The sequence below is a fragment of the Grampus griseus genome (assembly GCF_964374135.1).
Source record: "Grampus griseus genome assembly, chromosome: 2".
In the NCBI taxonomy this organism is placed as follows: Eukaryota; Metazoa; Chordata; class Mammalia; order Artiodactyla; family Delphinidae; genus Grampus; species Grampus griseus.
Window position 1 is genome coordinate 99,087,422 of NC_139018.1, and position 25,078 is coordinate 99,112,499.

Consider the following 25,078-nt stretch of genomic DNA (forward strand, 5'->3'; position numbering starts at 1 on the left):
ACTCATAGATACAGAGAACAGATTGGTGGTTGTCAGAGGTGGGGGGTGGGACGTGGACAAAATGGGTGATGATGGTCAAAAGTTATGGACTTCTACTCATACAATACATAAGCCCTGTGAATGAAATGTACAGCCTGGTGACTGCCGCTAATAATGCTGTATAGCGTATTTGAAAGTTGTTAAGAGAGTAAATCTTAAAAGTTCTCATCTTAAGAAAAAAAATTGTAACTATGTATGGTGCTGGACATATTTGCTAGATTTACTGTGATGATCACTTCATAATATACACACATATCAAATCATTATATTGTACACATGAAACACAATGTCAATTAAATCTCAATAAAAAAAGAATTTTTAATAAATTATTACTTTTCCTCTGTTTCTCTCTTCCCTCTTCCTAATACTCCTATTATGTGAATGTTGTACAACCTGAATGGATACTCTAGTTGTTTTATCTTTTCTATTTTAAAATCTCTTTGTTGGGGCTTCTCTGGTGGCGCAGTGGTTAAGAATCCGCCTGCCAATGCAAGGCACACGGGTTCGATCCCTGGTCCAGGAAGATCCCACATGCCACAAAGCAACTAAGCCCGTGCGCCACAACTACTGAGCCTGTGCTCTAGAGCCTGTGAGCCACAACTACTGAGACCACGTGCTGCAACTAGTGAAGCCCATGTGCCTAGAGCCCATGCTCCGCAACAAGAAAAGCCACCGCAAAGAGAAGCCTGTGCACCGCAATGAAGAGTAGCCCCTGCTAGCCACAACTAGAGAAAGCTGGCGGGCAGCAACAAAGACCCAACACAGCCAAAAATAAATAAATAATATAAAATAAAATAATAAAATCTCTTTGTCATCTTATTCTATTTTCTGGAAAAAAATTAACAATATTCCAACTATTTGATTTAATTTTTAATTTTTTAAATTACATTTTAATTTCCAAACTGTTGTTAGGAAAAATTCTTTATTACAGCCGCTTGTTGTTCAAGGATTAAAATATGTTCTCATCTCTCTGAGGACATTAATTATAGTTCTTTATTTTCTTTTAATTTTTGAATTTTATTTTTTTATACAGCAGGTTCATATTAGTCATCAATTTTATACACATCAGTGTATACATGTCAATTCTAATCGCCCAGTTCATCACACCACCATCGCCATGCCCCCATAGCTTTCCCCCCTTGGTGTCCATAAGCTTGGTCTCTATATCTGTGTCTCAACTTCTGCCCTGCAAACTGGTTCATCTGAACCATTTTTCTAGGTTCAACATACATGCATTAATATACAATATTTTTCTCTTTCTGACTTACTTCACTCTGTATGACAGTCTCTAGATCCATCCATGTCTCAACAAATCACCCAATTTCATTCCTTTTTATGGCTGAGTAATATTACATTGTATATACGGACCACAACTTCTTTATCCATTCATCTGTCGATGGGCATTTAGGTTGCTTCCATGACCTGGCTATTGTAAACAGTGCTGCAATGAACATTGGGGTGCATGTGTCTTTTTGAATTATGGATTTCTCTGGGTATATGCCCAGTAGTGGGATTGCTGGATCATATGGTAATTCTATTTTTAGTTTTTTAAGGAACCTCCATACTGTTCTCCATAGTGGCTGTATCAATTTACATTCCCATCAACAGTGCAAGAGGGTTCCCTTTTCTCCACACCCTTTCCAGCATTGTTGTTTGTAGATTTTCTGATGATGCCCATTCTAACTGGTGTGAGATGATACCACATTGCAGTTTTGATTTGCATTTCTCTAATAATTAGTTATGTTCAGCAGCTTTTCATGTGCTTCTTGGACATCAATATGTCTTCTTTGGAGAAATGTCTATTTAGGTCTTCTGCCCATTTTTGGATTGGGTTGTTTGTTTCTTTAATATTGAGCTGCATGAGCTGTTTATATATTTTGGAGATTAATCCTTTGTCCGTTGATTCGTTTGCAAATATTTTCTCCCATTCTGCAGGTTGTCTTTTGGTCTTGTTTATGGGTTCCTCTGTTGTGCAAAAGCTTTTAAGTTTCATTAGGTCCTATTTGTTTATTTTTGTTTTTATTTCCATTACTCTAGGAGATGGATCAAAAAAGATCTTGCTGTGATTTATGTCTAAGAGTGTTCTTCCTATGTTTTCCTCTAAGAGTTTTATAGTGTCCAGTCTTACATTTAGGTCTCAAACCCATTTTGAGTTTATTTTTCATTATGGTGTTAGGGAGTGTTCTAATTTCATTCTTTTACATGTAGCTGTTCAGTTTTCCCAGCACCACGTATTGAAGAGACTGTCTTTTCTCCATTGTATATCCTTGCCTCCTTTGTCATACATTAGTTGACTATAGATGCATGGGTTTATCTCTGGACTTTCTATATTGTTACACTGATCTATGTTTCTGTTTTTGTGCCAGTACCATATTGTCTTGATTACTGTAGCTTTGTAGTATAGCCTGAAGTCAAGGAGTCTGATTCCTCCAGCTCCATTTTTTTCCCTCAAGACTGCTTTGGCTATTCGGGGTCTTTTGTGGCTCCATACAAATTTAAAGATTACTTTGTTCTAGTTCCGTAAAAAATGCCATTGGTAATTTGACAGGGATTGCATTGAATCTGTAGATTGCTTTGGGTAGTAGAGTCATTTTCACAATATTGATTCTTCGAATCCAAGAACATGGTATATCTCTCCATCTGTTGGTATCATCTTTAATTTCTTTCATCTGTGTCTTATAGTTTTCTGTATACAGGTCTTTTGTCTCCCTAGGTAGGTTTATTCCTAGGTATTTTATTCTTCTTGTAGCAGTGGTAAATGGGAGTGCTTCCTTAGTTTCCCTTTCAGATCTTTCATCATTAGTGTATAGGAATGCAAGAGATTTCTGTGCATTAATTTTGTATCCTGCAACTTTACCAAATTCATTGATTAGCTCTAGTAGTTTTCTGGTAGCATCTTTAGGATTCTCTATTTATAGTATCATGTCATCTGCAAACAGTGACAGTTTTACTTTTTCTTTTCCAATTTGTATTCCTTTTATGTCTTCTTCTTCTCTGATTGCTGTGGCTAGGACTTCCAAAACTGTGTTGAATAACAGTGGTGGGAGTGGACATCCTTTTCTTGTTCCTGATCTTAGAGGAAATGCTTTCAGTTTTTCACCATTGAGAATGACGTTTGCTGTGGGTTTCTCATATATGGCCTTTATTATATTGAGGTAGGTTCCCTCTATGCCCACTTTCTGGAGAGTTTTTATCATAAATGGGTGTTGAATTTTGTCAAAAGCTTTTTCTGCGTCTATTGAGATGATCATATGGTTTTTATTCTTCAATTTGTCAATATGGTTTATCACACTGATTGATTTATGTATATTGAAGAATCCTTGCATCCCTGGGATAAATCCCACTTGATCATGGTATATGATCGTTTTAATGTGTTTTTGGATTCTGTTTGCTAGTATTTTGTTGAGGATCTTCGCATCTATATTCATCAGTGATATTGGCCTGTAATTTTCTTTTTTTGTAGTATCTTTGTCTGGTTTTGGTATCAGGGTGATGGTGGCCTCATAGAATGAGTTTGGGAGTGTTCCTTCCTCTGCAATTTTTTGGAAGAGTTTGAGAAGGATGGGTGTTAGCTCGTCTCTAAATGTTTGATAGAATTCACCTGTGAAACCATCTGGTTCTGGACTTTTGTTTGTTGGAAGATTTTTCATCACATTTTCAATTTCATTACTTGTGATTGGTCTGTTCATATTTTCTGTTTCTTCCTGGTTCAGTCTTGGAAGGTTATACCTTTCTAAGAATTTGTCCATTTCTTCCAGGTTGTCCATTTCATTGGCATAGAGTTGCCTGTTGTAGTCTCTTAGGATGTTTTGTATTTCTGCAGTGTCTGTTGTAACTTCTTTTTCATTTCTAATTTTATTGATTTGAGTCCTCTCCCTCTTTTTCTTGATGAGTCTAGCTAATGGTTTATCAATTTTGTTTATCTTCTCAAAGAACCAGCTTTTAGTTTTATTGATCTTTGCTATTGTTTTCTTTGTTTCTATTTCATTTATTTCTGCTGTGATCTTTATGATTTCTTTCCTTCTGCTAACTTTGGGGTTTGTTTGTTCTTCTTTCCTTAGTTCCTTTAGGTGTAAGGTTAGATGCTTTATTTGAGATTTTTCTTGTTTCTTGAGGTAGGCTTGTATAGCTATAAACCTCCCTCTTAGAACTGCTTTTGCTGCATCCCATAGGTTTTGGATCATCATGTTTTTATTGTCATTTGTCTCTAGGTATTTTTTGATTTCTTCAGTGATCTCTTGGTTACTTACTAACATAGTGTTTAGCCCTCATGTGTTTGTGTGTTTTACGTTTTTCCCCCGTAATTCAATTCTAATCTCATAGCATTGTGGTCAGAAAAGATGTTTGATATGATTTCAATTTTCTTAAATTTACTGAGGCTTGATTTGTGACCCAAGATGTGATCTATCCTGGAGAATATTCCGTGAGCACTTGAGAAGGAAGTGTAATCTGCTGTTTTTGGATGGAATGTCCTATAAATACCAATTAAATCTATCTGGTCTATTGTGTTATTTAAAGCTTCTGTTTCCTTATTTATTTTCATTTTGGATGATCTGTCCATTGGTGTAAGTGAGGTGTTAAAGTCCCCCACTATTATTGTGTTACTGTCGATTTCTTCTTTTACAGCTGTTAGCAGTTGCCTTATGTATTGAGGTGCTCCTGCGTTGGGTGCATATATATTTATAATTGTTGTATCTTCTTCTTGGATTGATCTGTTGATCATTATGTAGTGTCCTTCCTTGTCTCTTGTAACAGTCTTTAGTTTAAAGTCTACTTTATCGGATATGGGTATTGTTACTCTAGCTTTCTTTTGATTTCCATTTGCATGGAGTATCTTTTTCCATCCCTTCACTTTCAGTCTGTATGTGTCTCTAGGTCTGAAGTGGGTCTCTTGTAGACAGCATATATATGGGTCTTGTTTTTGTATCCATTCAGCAAGCCTGTGTTCTATTGGTGGGAGCATTTAATCCATTCAGGTTTAAGGTAATTATCGATATGTATGTTCTTCTGACCATTTTCTTAATTGTTTTGGGTTTGTTTCTGTAGGTCCTTTTCTTCTCTTGTGCTTCCCAGTTAGAGAGAAGTTCCTTTAGCATTTGTTGTAGAGCTGGTTTGGTGGTGCTGAATTCTCTTAGCTTTTGCTTGTTAAGCTTTTGATTTCTCCATTGAATCTGAATGAGAACCTTGCCAGGTAGAGTAATCTTGGTTGTAGGTTCTTCCCTTTCATCACTTTAAGTAGATCATGCCACTCCCTTCTGGCTTGTAGAGTTTCTGCTGAGAAATCAGCTGTTAACCTTATGGGAGTGCCCTTGTATGTTATTTGTCATTTTTCCCTTGCTGATTTCAATAATTTTTCTTTGTCTTTAATTTTTGCCAATTTGATTATTATGTGTCTCAGCGTGTTTCTCCTTGGGTTTATCCTGTATGGGACTCGCTGTGCTTCCTGGACTTGGGTGGCTATTTCCTTTCCCATGTTAGGGAAGTTTTCGACTATAATCTCTTCAAATATTTTCTCGGGTCCTTTCTCTCTATCTTCTCCTTCTGGGACCCCTATAATGCAAATGTTGTTGCGTTTAATGTTTTCCCAGAGGTCTCTTAGGCTGTCTTCATTTCTTTTCATTCTTTTTTCTTTATTCTGCTCTGCAGCACTGAATTCCACCATTCTGTCTTCCAGGTCACTTATCCGTTCTTCTGCCTCAGTTATTCTGCTATTGATTCCTTCTAGTGTAGTTTTCATTTCAGTTATTGTATTGTTCATCTCTGTTTGTTTGTTCTTTAGTTCTTCTAGGTCTTTGTTAAACATTTCTTGCATTTTCTCGATCTTTGCCTCCATTCTTTTTCCGAGGTCCTGGATCATCTTCACTTCCATTATTCTGAATTATTTTTCTGGAAGGTTGCCTGTCTCCACTTCATTTAGTAGTTTTTCTGGAGTTTTATCTTGTTCCTTCATCTGGTACATATCCCTCTGCCTTTTCATCTCATCTATCTTTCTGTGAATAGTAAAGGTTTCTTGATGCACTGTGACTGTTTCCACAAACTGATTTCACCAGGAGTCCCTCATGTGAGGACGTTCTGTCAGATTCTCTTGGTGTGTCAACTGTCTTCAGGTTCAACATATGAATGAAGTTTGGAGGTTGGTGTCCATCCTGCTAGTGTTGGAGGGTCTTCTGCAGAGGCGGGGGGTGGCTGTGGCTCACCGTGGGGACAAGGACACTGGCAGAATTTCTGGGAAGTACTCAGTGTGAGCCCTCCCAGAATCTGCCATTAGCCCCACCTAATTATACTTCTTTTTAAGTTTTCTTCTATTCCCTGCATTACTTGGTTGTTCCAATTTGCATTTTTCTGTTTGGTTCTTGGCTGTCTGTTCATATTAAAGATGAAGTACAAATATTCTGACTGGAAGTTTTGTGTACGTGAATCTAAAGATTGTTGACTAGTGAGCTTCAGCGTGGTGAACTAGTGGGGCCATTATAAATGCCAGAGTTTTTTCATCCTATACTAGTTAGCTTCCCTGTAGAGGAATTCTCCAGTCTACATAACAGGTGCACTGGGCTCCTGCATGCATATGGGGAAGAGAATAGAGCTGGAGGGGATCTCTTGAATCAGTATTTAGATTTTTACAATGCAGACTTTCACTCAATCTCTGTATTTTCAGAGCAGAATCTCATTCAGTCCTCAACTGTGCAGAAAGTAAACCTCCAGTTATCTGCTGTAGTACGGGAGGAGAGCTGGTAATCAAAGTCCTATGCACTTTTAACCAATCCTATTTTTTTCCAGACCTACATTTGCCCCTACCTTTAGACGTACCTAGTTCTACCAAGTTGAAAAGGGACAAATCCACCTGCCCTGAAGCCTCATCTCTCCCACTACAATGCTTTTAGTAGCTTAGCAAATAGATAGCTCAGCAAATCAAAACTAGTTCAACAGATACCAGTAACTGACCTCAAGAGGCTTCCCCTTCTGGATTTTTTTATTTTTATGTGGAACATTTTTGAAGTCTTTATTGAGTTTGTTACAACATTGCTTCTGTTTTATGTTTTGATTTTTTGGCCTCGAGGCATGTGGGATCTTAGCTCCCCGACCAAGGATCGAACCTGCATGCCCTGCATTGGAAGGCAAAGTCTTAACCACTGGATCGCCAGGGAAGTTCCGGCTTCCCCTTTTGAACAAAGCTGTTTCTGACAAGACAAGAAAGCCCCATAGTCATGTAACTAATTAATGCTCATTGATTCCCCTTTCCTCATACCTTATAAATATAGACAACAGTACAAGAGCAGGGACCCTCAATTGGAGCCTTTTGGGGGAATGGCCTCACTATGCCTGGCCCTAAGCATAACTCTGTGGAATAGTAAGAACTTGAGGAAATTGTGCACACTTTGATGCTTTCCTGCCTAAAATCAATAAACATTATTTTTTCAATTTTATTGAGAAAGAATTCACATACAATAACTATACTCATTTTAAAGTATATTAAATGAGTTCTGACAGATGTACATGCTCCTGAAATCACCATCAACACAGAAAATTTCTATCACCTTTAAGAGTCCCCTATAACCCTGTGAAGTTCATCCTTTCCCTTCACTCCTGGCCCCAGGCAACCACTGATGTGCTCTCAGTCATTATAAATTAGTTAGTATTTTCTAGAATTTCACACACTATGGACTAGTGTCTTGCTTTTTTCAGAATAATTTTGTGATTCATTCATGTCATGTGTATCAGTAGTTGTCTCTTTTTTAAAAAATAAATTTATTTGTTTATTTTTGACTGCATTGGGTCTTCATTGCTGTGCATGGGCTTTCTCTAGTTGTGGCGAGCAGGGGTTACTCTTCATTGTGGTGCGTGGGCTTCTCATTGCAGTGGCTTTTGTTGCAGAGCACAGGCTCTAGGTGCGCAGGCTCAGTAGTTGTGGTGCACAGGCTGAGTTGCTCTGCAGCATGTGGGATCTTCCCAGGCCAGGTATCGAACCCGTGTCCCCTGCATTGGCAGGCAGATTCTTAACCACTGGGCCACCAGGGAAGTCCCAGTTGTCTCCTTTTTATTGAAGAGTAATATTCCATTTTATGAATGTATTTCATAATTTGTTTATCCATTCACCTGTTGATGGACATTGTTTCCAGTTGTTCACTATTGTAAATAAAGCTGCTGTAAACATTTGAATACAAGTTTTTAGGTAGACACATTTCTCTTGTGTAAATACCTAGGGCTAAAATGGTTGAGTTATATGACAGGTTATATGACAGTTGACACTCTTCCAAAGTGGTTGTACCATTTTATATTTTGACCATCATTGTACAAGGTCCAATTGTAGCACATCCTCAATAACACTTTGTACTGATGGACTCTCTAATATTTAATATTAGCTATCTTAGTGGATATGTACTATATTTCACTGTGGTTTAATTTGCATTTCCTTACTAATGATGTTGAACATCATTTCATGTGCATATTGACCATTCATATGTCTTCTTTTGTGAAAAGTTCATTCAAATCTTTTGTCTAATTGTTTATTGGGTAGTTTGTCTTCTGTGTATATATTACGTACACGGTGAGGCAAGAATCAATGTTCATTTGTTTCCACAGATACCCAATTGTTCCAGACTTTCCTTTCCCCATTGAACTGTTCTGCTTTTGATGAAAAGCATCGGACCATACAGGTAAGGATCTATTTCTACTCACTGTACTCCATTCTTTTGACCTTTCTGTTCATCCTTTCACCAGTTCCACACTATCTTGATTACTGTAGCTTGATGTTAAGTCCTCAAATCAGGTAGTATAAAGGTAGTATAAGTCCAACATCTTTGTTCTTATTTTTAAAAATTTCTTTAGCTAGTCTAGGTCATTTGCATTCTAATATAAATTTTAGAATCAGCTTGTCGATTTCTATAAAAAGCTTACTGGTATTTCTGTTGGAATTGCATTAAATCTATACATCAATTTAAGGAGAAGTGGCATCTTAACAATATTGAGTTTTCCTATTCATGAACATGCTATATCTCTCCATTTGTTTAGGCCTTTAAAAATATCTCTCAGTAATTTTTTATAGTTTTCAGTGATGAGATCTTACACTTCTTTTATTAAATTTATTCCTAAACATTTTGTGTCTTAGTGTTATTATAAATTGTTTAAAGTTTAATTTTCCAATTATTTGCTGTTGATAAATAAAATCATAAGTGATTTTTGCTATCTTATATCTTGAGACGTTGCTAAATTCACTTATTAGGTCTAGCAGTTATCTGTAGATTCCTTAGGGATTTCTACATAGACAATCATGTCATCCACAAATAGACAGTTTTACTTCTTCCTGTCTAATCTTCATGGCTTTTATTTCTTCTTCTTGTCTTAATGCAGCAGTTAGGACCTCTAGTATAATGTTGAATGAGGTAGTGAAAACAGACATGCTTGCCTTGCTCTTCAACCTAAGGGACAAAGTACACATTAATTCATCAGTAAATATGATGTTTACTATAGATTTTTGTGTAGAAGGCTCTTATCAGGTTGAGAAAGTTTCTTTCTAGTCCAATTTTTTATTATAAATGGGTGTTGGATTTTGTCAAATGCCTCTTTGCAATATTGAAATAATCACATTTGTCCTTTGTTCTGTTAGTATAATTATACTGAATGATTTTCAAATGCTAAATCAACCTTCCCTTCCATTACCCATTTCCAGAAGTCAAAAATTCTCTAGGCTGTGTGAAAAAAAAACATGACTACAGTGGTTTAACCAAACATGGGTTTATTTTTCTCACTTAACAAGCTTGAAGAAAGATAGTTCAGCACGATTTATCAGCTTTCCAATGTCATTAATGTCCCAGGCTCTTTCTTCTTCCCTGTTCTATCATTCTTAATGTATGGCATGCCTCTTCATGATCTCAAGAAGTGTTAATGCACTTCTTGGCAAAGATCTTCATCTTAGGTAGAAAAAGGAAAGAGGGAGCAAGCAGAAAGGAACTGGGGACACTTATCTCAGAAAAGTAATACTTTTCTATAAATCCTTAGTAGATTTCTTCTTGCATTTCAAGAGCCAGAACTGTGCCACTTGGCTACATACAGTTACAAGAGAGTCTGAGGAAGTAAATTTTGTTTTCCCTTTTTTTTTTAAACTAATTTTAAATTACTTTGTTTGTAAAAATGAATCACTGTGCTTTGTTCCTTACTTTTTCATTTTATAATAAAAAATTTCAAATATGTACAAAAGTAGACAGGATAGAATAATCACAATCATGCATTCATGACGTGACTTCAATTATCAACTCATGGCCAACACCATTTCATCTTTACCTCTATCCACTTTCACATACCATATTATTTTGAAGCAAATCTCAGACATTATATTTACCTATAAATATTTCAGTAGGCATCTCTACAAGATGAGGACTTTATAAATTATCACATCTAAAGAAAATACCATTATCACATCTAAAGAAAAAAAATGTAATTATTCCTTAATTTCTTCAAATATCCAATCAATACTCAAACTTCCAAGAGGTAAGTTTTTAAGCTGGACACATTTCTTCTGTCCCCCACCCCCAAATCATGATTCTATTGGTAAAAAAGGAAAAGGAGAGTATATATTGAGTAGGCAATCCACAGCACCTGCCACACCATTTGTATTCAGTATACTATAAAAGTAGCTTGTCTCAAGAACGTTTCTGGGGCAAATAATACAATATTCTTTCTATAGTTAAAAATGTTATCAAATGAGCATTTTTAGTGAAAGGTGGCATTAAAACAGTAGCATTAGACTTTTTAGGAGCAGCCAAATTTTCCTCTTTAAGAGGTCTAACTTTACTGGCCAATGAGACATTTGTCAATTTTTTAAGCCGTTACTCACAAATCCCAGCTAACTGAAGTTATTTGTATCTACAACATTTTATGTTCCTTAGGCACTGGCCACACGTTAAGTCCTATTTGTATATTCTATAACTCCTAGTACAGAGGAGACACTGAGTAAATGAATATTTGTTAAATGCATGGATGAGACGGAAGAAAGTAACCAAAGCCTACTAAAGAATGCTACCAGTCATCCATAATGATACTACTGAAATAAGGAAAAAAAGGACTTCTAGAGTAAAAAATCCAAAAAAAGCTGATTTATACATTTTTTTTCCTCCACCATGTTTAATTTCCCTTGTATCCTTGGATGAATTTTTTTAAAACATCTTCAGGATATCTCTTATATACAAAAGTTTGTTTGGGTTCCACCAGTGTTTTAAAACATCCTATTTGTTTAGAAGTAATTGAAATTAGGAAGGAAATGCTTTCAAATACTCCAGTTGTATCAATATTTTGTTGAAATGGCATTAAAGAAGGAGATAGTGTAGTAGTTAACTTGCATGTCAATATTAAACCACAAAACATATAAATTTAATAAAGCTACTGCTTAATATTTACTCTAAATGACTTAACATGCTAAACCTCACTGTTAAAGTAGTAAAGACATGTAGCCTTTGAAAAGAACATAGGTTTCAGAATCAGATCCGGGTTCAAATCCTATAGGTTTGCTTACTGGGTAGTTGTTTATCCTTTCAAAACACCTATTTCCTTTAAAATAAGAATAACAGCACTTACCCCAAAGTGCTGTTGTGAGAATTGAGTGATACAATCAATAAAATTACCTGGAATATAGTAATCACCCAAGAAATGTTAATTGTCACTATTATGTAAGTGATTTAACTACAAAACGTTCCATTTACTAAACATAAATAAACCCAAAACAAAGTTTAATATTCTAAAATCAGATAAAAACAAACTCTTAGCTTTCAATAAAGAAAATTGCCCTCTCACCTATTTTTGAATACACTAGAATCAAAGGCCAGAAGAGTTCTTGTCTGCTTACTGTGAAGTTTGCTTAACAGTATTTATTTTCCTGAGTTATGTGACGAAAAGGTTTTTTAATGAAATTCCTATTTTCTTATCTCTAAAGAAATAAATGAATGCTCCTGGTACTGCTAATTCACTCCAAGTCTTCCTGCACCTGAGTTAAACACATATTTAACAACATCTGCATAAATTTCTAAAGGAAGCACATGAGTAAAAGCGATATTGAATCTTTGCTCATTTTATTATGAAAACTTCACTACTTCCTAGAAGAAGGAATAAGTCTTTCACCTTAGTCTTTGTATTGCAGTAATTCATATACCAAAATAATGACCTAATACTGTGGATAGATTCATTCACATACACACACACACACACACTCTGACATATATACTTCACTAACAGGACTCACTTTCCCAGAAAATATTAAGTAATCATTGTACCTTTTGTGGCAAGATTTCTAGATACTGAATTCCTAGTAAGACCTTTATGTTTTAATTTTTTTCTCTCTTCTTCAATTTGCTTTTCTTGTTGATATAATTTTTCTTCTCTCTGAATTATTTTATGTTCTTCAGCTTTTCTTTGATGTTCTTTCCAGGTTTCCAATTCTTTAGTTGCTTTTATCCGTTCATTTTCTTTCATATCTTCTATTCTTTTCCTCTCTTCTTCTTCAATCTGAAAAAATTAAAATTACCAAATCCTTTAAAACATACAAAAAGCAATATTTTAAAAATAAGAAATTCATTATAATAATTAGTTATTTTTACCTTTAAACACTTGTCATTAAATCTGCAGCAATAGTTAGCAGTGAATAAAAAATTAAAATGGGAACGGTAAATGATTTAGCAGAATGCTCAATGATACGGTGTCAATGAACAAAGGTCTTAGTTCCAGATTTACCATTAACTATTGATATGTTCTTGGGCAGTCACCTTCTCTAGCCTCAGTTTACTTGCATGTAAAATGTGGACAGGCATTCAATTAGATGATATCTAAGGGCTTGGTTAATAAAAAAAAAAAAAGGAAGAATTTATTACTCTGAAAGTTAAGTCACTTGTCCCCAAATCTTTACACACACACAAATACACATATGCAAACATTCGCCTTTCTACCAATGCCAGTCTTACCTTGTCTTAGGACTGAAGTTGTGCCGACCTTCACCTGAGGAATGAGGGAATAATAAGAAGGGAATAGGAAGGAGGAACTAGGGAGTTCGTCTCTGGTGGGTGGAAATGTTTGAACTTTGAATCCTGCTGTCAACTATGTTTGCAATAGTTATTTGACATTTCCACACGAAAAGCTAAATATCAGATGAATCTGAAAGCAATACATTGCTCAGTTGTGCGCCAATTTTTCTCCCTTTCACAAACTTCCCTCACATGGGCAAGAAAAAAAAGTCCCTGTGAAACAGAGTAACTGGTTAGTATATATGGTCGACTCCATGTACCTAACCTTCCTATGGTAACAAAAATTTCTCACCTCTATCCTCTAGAGAAGCAGTGTCTAACAGAACTTTTTTGAATGGTAGTAATGTTCTGTACTATCCAGTACATTAGCCACTAGTCACATATGGCTAATGAAGGACTTAAAATGGGGCTAGTGTGACTGAGGAACTGAATTGGTAATTTTATTTACGTTTCATTAATGTAAATTTAAATTAATTTATTTTTAAATAGGACATCTGACACAGCTCTAGAATGACATGCTGGGAAAAAATTTCCTAGAGGCTGAATTATTTTAGGATATAGAATTAACATTATAGGTATGAAAACCGTGCACTGAAGAGGTACTCTGTAATATTTGCATGAGTTAATACCCTCTTCTGGAGACTGTTTATTTTCCTATTATACCATGAAACATTTATTTTAAAATAAATTTCACAGATTACTAACAGGAGTTTCTTATAATCCCAGAATTGCACCTAAGGCCTAAACTAAGCACAAAAGATGCTAATTACTATATGTCCTAAATTCAGAGAGCCGCATTGAACTGCCAACAGGTTGGGCCAGAAAGAATCTGTACGCGGCAATGAACCAGCATTTAAATGCCTGATAATAGGCCATGATGAACAGTCAGTGTTAGCTAGAGGCAGCCACAACCTAAAAGAAGAAGATGACAACTTCCCCCAGTTTAGTAATATGTTTGCCTTTTTTCCCTCCTTCCTCTGTTCCCCAACACACGGAAGGAGGAAAAAGTATGTGAAGAGTCAGAACACCTTCACCCCTCATGATCCCTGTTATGCAGAATGAATTTTGAAAAGTTTTTTAAAATGCATAAGACTGAGTCTTACTTACCAAAAACAAGACTGTTCTTATAACCAAAAGTAACAAGAAAGTTCTTCTATTATGCCAAGATGTAGTTAAGGGAAATACGTGTGTGTGCACGCACGCACGCATGTGTGCATATAAAGATATATGTATATGCAATTTATAATAGGCTATATTAGAAACACAAAAATAGTCCTCAGGGATTAATGAGGAAGAAGAAGGATTTAAAAAGGCTTCAAAGAGCAGGTGACAGAAGGAACTAGAATGAACAGAAAAACATGAAGAAGGTAATACCTTATGATTATGATAAAGGCAGACGACATACAGCAAAGAGAAACAGAGACAGACAAATGTTAAACAATCCTTGAAGGTCTTATTTTTTAAAAAACATAATAAGGGGAATATACCACTTAAAGGAGGAATGTGTAGTAACTCAGAAAGCTAGAAAAACAATCACCGCACTGAAGGAACTGGATTTTAACTGCTTTGTACTGCTCAAAGGACGCCATATAGTATGGGATATTAGTTTAATACAGACAGCAAATATAAGTAACGGGAGAATAATGAGCAGCTCCTAAACGAAATTCCTGAAGAAAGGGAAATCTATAATTATTTTAATTTGGAATGAATCTCTGGTTTATCAGGCATTGTTCTTTTTAAGCCAATCTCATTTATTACGTGTAAAAATAATAAATAAAATACTAGAAAACTCAATCAAGGAAAATATTAAAATTATAATACATCTTGATCAATGATGTATTTCTTATCTATGATATTAGGAAATCAAAAGAGAAAAATAATATGATCTCACTACATGTCAAAATACCCTTGATACTAAGAAAAAAATTTTTAGATCAATAAAAGGACCTACACAATATTATGCTTCATGGTGAAGCATTAAAAATATTTCTAGTAAAGTCCCTAAGGCCAATATGCCTACTGCTTTACTATTTTCCTAGCGGGCATAACCTACACAACAGAATTTTTTAAATAAATAATTTTTTTAAATGAAAAAACTTTAAGAAATACAAATATAGATTATGCAAAGATAGAACCATCATTATTTGCAAATAATATGGTAGACTACCTAAAAGAACACAAACATATAAACTGACAAACTATTAGAATGAAAAGGAGAGTTCAGCAAGGCAATCACATACAAGGTCAACTTATACAAACTCTTAAAACTAACTTTCCTACAATCTGGCAATAAACAATTAGAAAATACCATGGAAAAAGTCATTTCATTAGTAACTGCCAGAAAAGCTTTTAAAATGCTACAAGTAAGCTTCACAAAATATGAGCCAGCCCTATATGTAAGCTAAATAATTTTGCTGAGGGATATAAAATGTAAGTCTGAATAAATGGAGATAAATGCCACATTCCTGGAAGAAAATCTCAATATTCTGATATTCTGCAAATTAGTTTATAAGTCAGTGTAAATCTAATCAAAATACCAGAAGAACTCTTAGGGAGCTTGATAAGTAACTGTGAAATTCATCCACAGAAGAAAATGTGCAGGTTTTATGGAGCTGTGAAGAGGTTGGCAATTCTCATCCATAAAGATCAAGTATAAATCTAGACAAATTTATCAAAAACAACCAATTCAGGGCAGTGGGAATTAACCAAAGGCAGCCTGCAAATTGATAAGTGTTTATTCTAGAAGAACTGCTAAAGTTATAGGTAAGAACAGTGGGAGGCTCTGACCTGCTTAAGGTTACTCCCAACCACCCACCTCCAGCCAGGATGACAAGACTGACATTTTTACCAACATGAAACTAGGAAAAAGAACCCAGCAGCTTTGTTAGCAAAAACGGTGGACTCATTTCAGGGTGGGGCAGTGAAAATCTGTGGCTTTGGTGGAGAAAAGTGGTAAACTTGGTGGGAATGAAGAGGGAAAATTTACAGTTAAGGTCTGAGGTTGAGGTCCTAGTCAGGGTAAGTGCCTGAGTAGTCAGAAAATTAAGAGAAAGATCATGTAAATTAGAGAGCCATAGAAGGTCTGTAATAAGCTCACCATACACCCCTGGTTAAACAGCAAGCTATGCATTTCTGGGGGAGACCTAAGGAAGCCTGGCATAAAACAAAGCCAAGGGATACTTGAGAACTTGCTCTAACTGTGAATGTACTTCCAAACCCACACACAGACCAATCAGCAACGGGGTGGAAGCCTTTCAGGCTAAAGGTATTTACTACCTCTGCCCAAATCATTAGCTAACAAGTGAGTTAACGCAGACACAGGGAAGACCCTTAAGGAAGCCAGTCCAAAAAACAAGAATTAAAAAACTCAGCAGAGACATCAGCAGTTGTATACCACAAGGGAGTCTACACTGATCCCACAGTTAAAGTCCAGGCAAGTTACTAAAAAATAAACAATTAATTAAAACAGAACTCAGAATTACTATAATCTACTAACTAAAATGTCTAGTTTTCAACCAAAAATATATCAAGAAATAATTACTAAAGACTTATCAAATTTGATGAAAACATTACATACCTCAGAGAATTTCAAACCAAAGTAAAATAAATACAAAGAGATACACCTAGATACAACTTAGTCAAACTGCTAAGTAAATACAAAAGCCAAACAAAAACAGGGAAATCTTGAAAGCAGCAAGAAAAAAGGGACTCATCATGGACAGGGTAACAATAATACAATTAAAGGCTGATTCATCATTAGAAACAACACAGGACAGAAGGTAGTGAAATGACACGTTCAAAGCACTGACAGAAAGAAACTAAAACTACCAGTTCTAGATCCAGCAAAAACATTCTTCATAAATGAAGATGAAATAAGCACATTGCAAGATAAATGAAAACTGAGACAAACTATTGCCCAGAGACCTGTCCAACAAGATATACCAAAGAAAATCTTCAGGCAGAAAGGAAATGGCACTAAACACTAACTCTGATCTGTAAGTGGGAATCAAGAATATGGGAAATGGTAAATATATAGGTAAGTATAAAAGACAACACAGGGACTTCCCTGGGGGTCCAGTGGTTAAGACTTCGCCTTCCAATGCAGGGTGTGTGGGTTCGATCCCTGGTCGGAGAGCTAAGATCTCACATGCCTTGGAGTCAAAAAACCAAAACATAAAACAGAAGCAATATTGTAACAAATTCAATAAAGACTTAAAAAAAATGGTCCATATCAAAAAATCTTAAAAAAAAAAGACAGTACAAATGGATAAACAAAATGTGGTATATACATAATAATAGAACATTATTCAGCCTTAAAAAGGAAGAAAATTCTGACACATACTAAAAAGTGGATGAACCTTGAAGACATTATGCTAAGTGAAATAAGCCAGGCACAAATGGACAAATATGGTATGATTCCACTTATATGAGATACCTAGAGGAGTCAAATTCATAGAAACAGTAAAATGCTGGTTGCTAGGGGCTTAGAGAAATGTGGAATGGGACGTTATTATTTAACGGATACAGAGTTTCAGTCTGAGAAGATGAAAAAGTTCTGGAAATGGATGGTGATGATGGTTGCACAGTAATGTGAATGTACTTAATACCACTGAACTATACACTTCTAAATGGTTAAAATGGTAAATTTTATGTTATGTTTTATCCAATTAAAAATAAATTTAAAAAGACAATAAATATTTTATTGCTTTTCTTCTCTTTATTTAAAAACTTGGGGTTTTGAAAAAAGCAATACTTTTTTTTTTTAAATAAATTTATTTATTTATTTTTTAGCCGTGTTGGGTCTTCGTTGCTGCACACGGGCTTTCTCCAGTGGCAGCAAGCGGGGGCAGTGCGCGAGCTTCTCATTGTGGTGGCTTCTCTTGTTGTGGAGCATGGGCTCTAGGCACATGGGCTTTGGTAGTTGCAGCACGCAGGCTCAGTAGTTGTGGTGCACGAGCTTAGTTGCTCCATGGCATGTGGGATCTTGCTGGACTAGGGATCAAACCCGTGTCCCCTGCATTGGCAGGCGATTCTTAACCACTGCACTACCAGGGAAGTCCCAACACATATTGTTTAGTTTATAATATCCATGTACATATACCTATTCATGAATGGCAATAGCCCAAAAATAAGGAGAGAAAAATGGAATTGTAAAAAGCAAAGTTGCTATATTTTACTGGAATTGAGTCAGTGTTAACCTAAAGTAGATTATAGACTGTGATAAGTTAAAGGTGCATGTGGCAACAATTAAAAACTTTCACAACCTAAAAAATATATACATATTATAAAAATTACTTTTATTTATATTAGATTATATATATACACACACACATACATACACATACACATGTAAGTAGCTAAAAGGTCAACAAGGGAGCTCCAGTTTCAGCTCTGACATGTTAAGAAGTTGTCATTCCTATCCTTATAAAAAAAAAGATAGACACACTGAAAACCAAATTTTCTTGGACCCAACAGAGAAGTGAGTCACAGGGCAAACTGCTACCCTGAAACAAAGAGATAAGTGTATCCAGAAAGACAAAAAGATCTGCTTGCCTATTGCAGAAGCAACTAGAGCTGCAAACTGGTAGGAACACTTAAACGGTAATTTTGACAAAATGTTGGAGTCTGAGTGTGGCCCAGCATGACAGTGAGAAACTCTCGGGAGCCACAATCTTGGAGGGTGAACCCGTATTTTTGTGAGCTTTACCATCAGAAACCCCACTAGGTCACCATGAATAAGAACTCTGGCAGGAAGGGGGGAAAAATAATCATTGTGAAATACAGAAATACTCAGAGTATTCTCCATAACAAAGATCTACTCTCCAGGAGAAAGGACCTTGTCAGAGCTAAAGGAATTCCCTTCCCGCTGGGGAACTGTCAGGGTTTCAGGAAAATACACGGGGAACACTGCAGCTGGAGAAGGGAATAAGAGCCAAGGGAGAAAAGCTGTATCACTGGAGGAACACTTGTGAAGATCACAGGCCCAAAATACAGGCCCATGAAAAGACTGAGACTTAATGGCAAGATTATAGATTGTGTCCACTCCCTTACAATTTATTACCGCACCAACAGGGTTCCAGGATAATGACAGTGGATTACAGAAGAAAGAGCTTATGACAAAGGCTCTCTCTGAGGATGAGTAGACAGAAAAGCCAAAAATCCCAACTTCAAAAGAGAAGGGGAAAAAAAAAAACCCAAAAAACCAAAAAAACACTAGAGGAATCTGAAGCCTCTGGTACCTGTTATGTACAGCTAACATTGCTAACATTAAACACAACCCAAAACCCAGTCAGAGTAAATAAATCTACTCACTAAAAGCATATTAACCTTAGTTTCTATTACCTGATACAATATGCCTAGTGTTCAACAAAAAATTGCAAGGCATGCCAAAGGCAAGATAAAACACATTGTAAAGAGACAAAGCAATCATCAGAACCAGACTCAGACACAACACAGATGTAAGAATTATTAGGCATGGAATTTTAAATAACTGTTTAATATGTGAAGGGCTCTAATGGGAAAAGAAGACACTGTGCAAAATGCCCCCTAAGAATATCTTAAAGTTTTATCTCTGTGGGGACTTCCTTGGCAGTCCAGTGGTTAAGACTCCAGGCTTCTAATGCAGGGGGTGCAGGTTCGATCCCTGGGCGGGGAACTAGGATCCCACATGCTGTGCAGAGCAGCCAAAAAAAAAAGTTTTATCTCTGTAAACAAAGAATGTTGCCTGTCATTCTGGTAAACAATGTTGTCCACCATCAAGCCATCAGCCACTGTAGATGCCCCAATGGTGCACCCTGAGGGGAAATTAGGATGGAGAAAAACAGGATACTGGCCCTAGACAGTTAAGCATTTCAAAGGAATAATTTCAATGAGCCCAGACTCTAGCATCTTCCCATACATAGAAAAGCACTAAAATCATTAACTTGAGATGTCTCTTTCTTGTGCCTAGCAGTAATCTTTTGATGTTCAACTACATGTTTTTTGTTTGTTCATTTTTTCAGCAAAACCCCCTATATATCCTGGCTCATTCTTTACCTCTCTGGGACAGTTCCTCAGAGCTATCTTGAGAGGCTGTTTCCAGGGCTACAGTCCTCAGTGAGGTCCCTGAATAACACACAGCCTAAAAATTGAGAGTTACGTTTTATCTTTTCAGTCAACATCTTCCACATGGAGCTATATATCATTCTAACAATGAGCTCCCTTAAGCTAAGAAAATTCAAGTATTAATTCAGAATGAAGTTTAATAAATACAGTGTTAAAATTTCTCTTGGAAAGCTGTTAACTTCTGAAATTTAATTATTTAGTTGTTTATATTCTGTGGAAATGATAATCCAGTTAAAATAATATAGGTATGTGTTCAAAGCTAAAATGTAACAAAATTGATTTTCATTTCAGTTCCCTTCTCTTCTCCCTACGAACTGAATCATGTCCCCCAAAATTTGTAATGTTGAAGTCCTAACACTCAATGTGACAATATTGGAGATAAGGCTTACATGGAGGTAATTAATGTCAAATGAGGTCATAAGGGTGGGGCCCTGATACAATAGGATTATTGTCCTTTTAAGAAGTGACACCAGAGTGTTTTCTCTCTCTCTCTGTCCACCATGTGAAGACACAGCAAGGACGCAGCCAGCTGCACACCAGAAAGAGAAGCCTCACCAGAAAATGAATTGGCCTGAACCTAGATACTGGACTTCCCAGCTTCCAGAACTGTGAGAAAATAAATTTCTGTTACTTAAGCCTCACAGTCTGTGTTTTTTGCTTGTTTGTTATGTCAGCCCAAGCAGACTAGGACATTTTCTTTTCCCTTTGGCAGATTTTCAAATAGGTGAAAGGTGGCCCAAAGATATCGTTGAGAGTTATAAGGAGAGCCAATGGCTAATTAATTCACAAAGTAAAAAATCAAACTTATGAATAACTGAGAGGAACTTGTTAAACTCTCCAGCAAATTTGGACGTAAGTAAACTGAAAGGCAGAATAATAACCTAACTAAATTGAAATCTGGACTTTCATATAAAGCATAAGAATTTGTAAGTGTCTTGGAAACTCCAGGTGTAGACAAGGATAAGAGCAAACTCTTACTATAGTAGTTAGCTCTATCTGTCCTTGAACAAAAGTTATTACTCGATAGAAAATTCTTTGGTCTTACACTATATGATTTCACAATCCTGTCATGATTTGTTGGTATCTTTCAAAGATTCAGCTTTGGCTTATTGATGAAGAAATCTTTCTTAAGTCAGTACCTGGGTTTACTACACAGAGACATAGTACTGACATATTTAATGTCATATATGTTAAAATGCTTCTATTAAACTAGCCTTCAAATTCAAGGAACAAATCTGACAGAACTGAGGAACAGAAGAAAAACTGTTAGTTTTTTAAACCAGATTTTGACTAATGGAAATGAATTAATATCATACTCTTGTACCCTACTCTTCACCTTATCCTTGTTGTTCAATAGTAATCTTACTCAACTCTGATAACAGACTTTTGCAAACAATTTCCTTTTTGGAGGTGTCCAATTGAACTCAGCTACTTCCATCTCAAAAGACCTTGCTGTTGAGATGACAAGGAACCATCAACAACTTAAATCTCTCAACTTCTCTCTGAAAAAAAAGTATTTCTTCTCCCACACTCTGTTCTTTCCAAGGCTAACAAAAACCTAATCAGTATTATAAATGTGTGACCCTATACTATCCATCTCTTTTCCATAACACTATTTCCATAATACATATACTAGCCACTTGAACAACTCAACTGGTACTCAAGCTTAACTCCATGAAGTGTGGGCCACTTACTTCCATATACAGAGAATTAAAAATATATATATTGCCCTAAAATTATCTACTTATAAACCTTCAGTGACTTCCCAAGAAGCTGATTAGGGTCTAGATTCAGGGACCTAGGGAAAGGAGTAGAAGAAGACTGACTGTCTTGCACTCAAGTTGTAAGAGCTCTGAGAAACTGCCCATAGACTTTCTCTGAGCTCTGTGAGGCCAGGGACATAGGAAATAAAAAAAAGATTTTAACCACACCTCTGGAAAAGATGAAAAAGCTTATAGTCAACAAAAAATTGGATATATATGATTGTTGAAAGTTTATTTCTGCACAGATGCTGTGAATTTGGGATATATTTACACAAAACGTAAGTAGGTCAGTAGACTTGACAAAGTGTAAATATAAGAAAGTATCAAAGATACTGCCTTTTCTCATGATACCATGCTAATGGCTAAAGTTAATTTCTCATATGTTTGGAAATTTGGTAGATGTACATAGAATTTTAGTAATTCCTGTTAGAACAAAAAGAAATTAAAAGTCTAAAAAATAATCATAGGAAGATAAGCACTGTTCCTTCTACAAAAATAAATGTTTTGTTATTGAGGAAAACATGTTTATTATTGGGAAAACATAAAAAATTTAAAAAAAACCCAAAGAAAAAAATACTAGTGATCTTAACCCCCATTCATTTTCTATACTTTTTTAATTATAAAAATAAGATTTTATGTAATGACCTTTTTCAAATCGTCAGAAAACACGTGGATATACTACCATATTAACTGAAATGGAAAAGCCAATCTTTAAATTCAAAGGTAACTACAAGAGACCCAGAATAACCAAAATAATCTTGAAAAAAACAAAGTTGGAAGGATCATACTTCCTAATTTCAAAATACATTACAGGGGCTTCCCTGGCGGCGCAGTGGTTGAGAGTCCGCCTGCCGATGCAGGGGATGCGGGTTCGTGCCCCGGTCTGGGAAGATCCCACATGCCGCGGAGCAGCTGGGCCCGTGAGCCATGGCCGCTGAGCCTGTGTGTCCGGAGCCTGTGCTCCGCAATGGGAGAGGTCACAACAGTGAGAGGCCCATGTACCGAAAAAAAAAAACATTACAAAGCTACAGTAATCAAGAAAGTGTGGTACTGACATAAGGACAGACATATAGACCAATGCAATAAAATTGACAGTCCAGAAATAAACTCATACATCTATGAGCTGACTGATTTTTTTTTTTTTTTTGATGGCACGCAGGCCTCTCACTGTTGTGGCCTCTCCCATTGTGGAGCACAGGCTCCGGACGCACAGGCTCAGCGGCCATGGCTCACGGGCCCAGCTGCTCCGCAGCATGTGGGATCCTCCCGGACCAGGGCACGAACCCACGTCCCCTGCATCGGCAGGCGGACTCTCAACCACTGTGCCACCAGGGAAGCCCAAGGTGACTGATTTTTGATAAGGCTTTTTAATAAATGGTGCTGGAACAAATGAATATCCACATGCCAAAGAATGAGGCAGGACCCATACTGCACATCATATACAAAAGTTAGCTAAAAATGGATCAACAACCTAAATATAAGTAAAACCATAAAACTCTTAGAAGAACACATAGGGTAAATCTTCATGACCTTGGATTTGTCAACAGATTTTTAGATATGACTGACACCAAAAGCACGAGCAACAAAAGAAAAAAGTAAACAAATTGGACTCTGTGCAAATTTAAAACTTTTGTGTACCAATGGACATTATCAAAGTGAACATATAATCTACAAAGTAGGAGAAAATATTTGAAAGTCATTTACCTAATAAGGGTCTAGTATCTGGAATATATAAAGAACTCTTACAACTCAACAACAAAAAGACAAATATCCCAATTTAAAAATGGGCAAAGGACTTGAATAGACATTTCTCCAAATAAGATAAACAAATGGCCAAGACACACATGAAAAGATGCTCAACATCACTAGTGTCAGGGAAATGCAAATCAAAACCACACTGAGATACCAATTCACACCCAATAGGATGACTATAATCAACAAAATGGAAAATAACAAGTGTTGACAAGGGTTTAAGAAATTGGAATCATCATATATTGCTGGAAGGAATGTAAAAGGGGCACCCATTATGAAAAATTATTTGGTGGTTCCTCCAAAAATTAAACATACAATTACAAATGACCCAGCAATTCTATTCCTAGGTTTATTCACAAAAGAATTGAAAACAGGTACTCAAACAAATACTTGCAAGTGAATGTTAACAGCAGCACTATTCACAATAGCCAAAAGATGAAAAGAACCTAAATTGCCACCAAATGATGAATGGATAAACAAATTGTGGTATACGCATGCAACAGAATATTGTTCAGCCATAAAAACGAATGAAGGTCTCAGATATGTTACAACATGGATAAATCCTACAAACATTATACTAAGTGAAAGACAGCAGACACCAAAGGCCGTATATTGTATGCGAAATGTCCGGAATAGGCAAATTCATAGAGACAGAAAGTAGATTACGGATTTTAAGGGACTAAAGGGAGGGAAGAGTGGGGAGTGACTGCTAATGGGTATGGGGTACCTTTTGGAGGTGATGAAAATATTCCAGAATTAGATAGTCATGATGGTTGTATAACCTGTGAATAAACTAAAAGCCAAAGAATTGTATACTTTATTTTTTTTATGTGTATGTGTATATATATGTACACAAACACACACAATGGAATATTATTCAGCCTTAAAAAAGAAGAAAATGCTGAATCATACATATGTGGAATCTTAAAAGAAAAAGTCAGAATCACAGAAAGTTGAATGGTGGTACCAGGGGCTGGGGGAGTGGGGGAAATGGGAACATATTGGTAAAAGGGTACAAACTTTCAGCTATAAGATGAACAAGTGCTGAGGATCTAATGTATAGCATGGTAACTATAGTTGATAAACTGTACTACATAATTGAAAGTTGCTAAGAGGGTAGATCTTAAAGATTCACATTAAAAAAAAAGATTAAAAAAGGGTAGCTATGTTACGTGACAGATGTGTTAATGAACTTGACTATGGGATTCCTTCCACTATATAAACGTGTATGAAATCTTCACATTGTACACTTTAAATATACTACAATTTTATTTGTCAATTATACCTCAAAAACTGGAAAAAAATAGCTTAAAAATAAAAAGTTACCATGGCAGCAGTTTGAAGAAGACCCTGAGTTCACCTCCTTCAATAAACATACCAAAATTACAACTATTTACAGAGCAATTGATGAGAAAG

At 36.0% G+C, this 25,078-nt stretch overlaps 1 protein-coding gene across 2 annotated transcripts in view; it reads right to left on the bottom strand.

Annotated features, from left to right (window-relative positions):
• DNAAF4 (dynein axonemal assembly factor 4) overlaps window positions 1–25,078 on the bottom strand; it is a gene marked incomplete at its 5' end in the record, with an annotated part of 73,267 nt that overhangs the window by 22,424 nt on the left and 25,765 nt on the right. For both annotated transcript variants that reach the window (XM_082649156.1, XM_082649157.1), the window contains one exon: window positions 12,300–12,531. In XM_082649156.1, coding sequence (XP_082505282.1) covers window positions 12,300–12,531 — 232 coding nt within the window. The remainder of the gene's footprint in view (window positions 1–12,299; window positions 12,532–25,078) is intronic.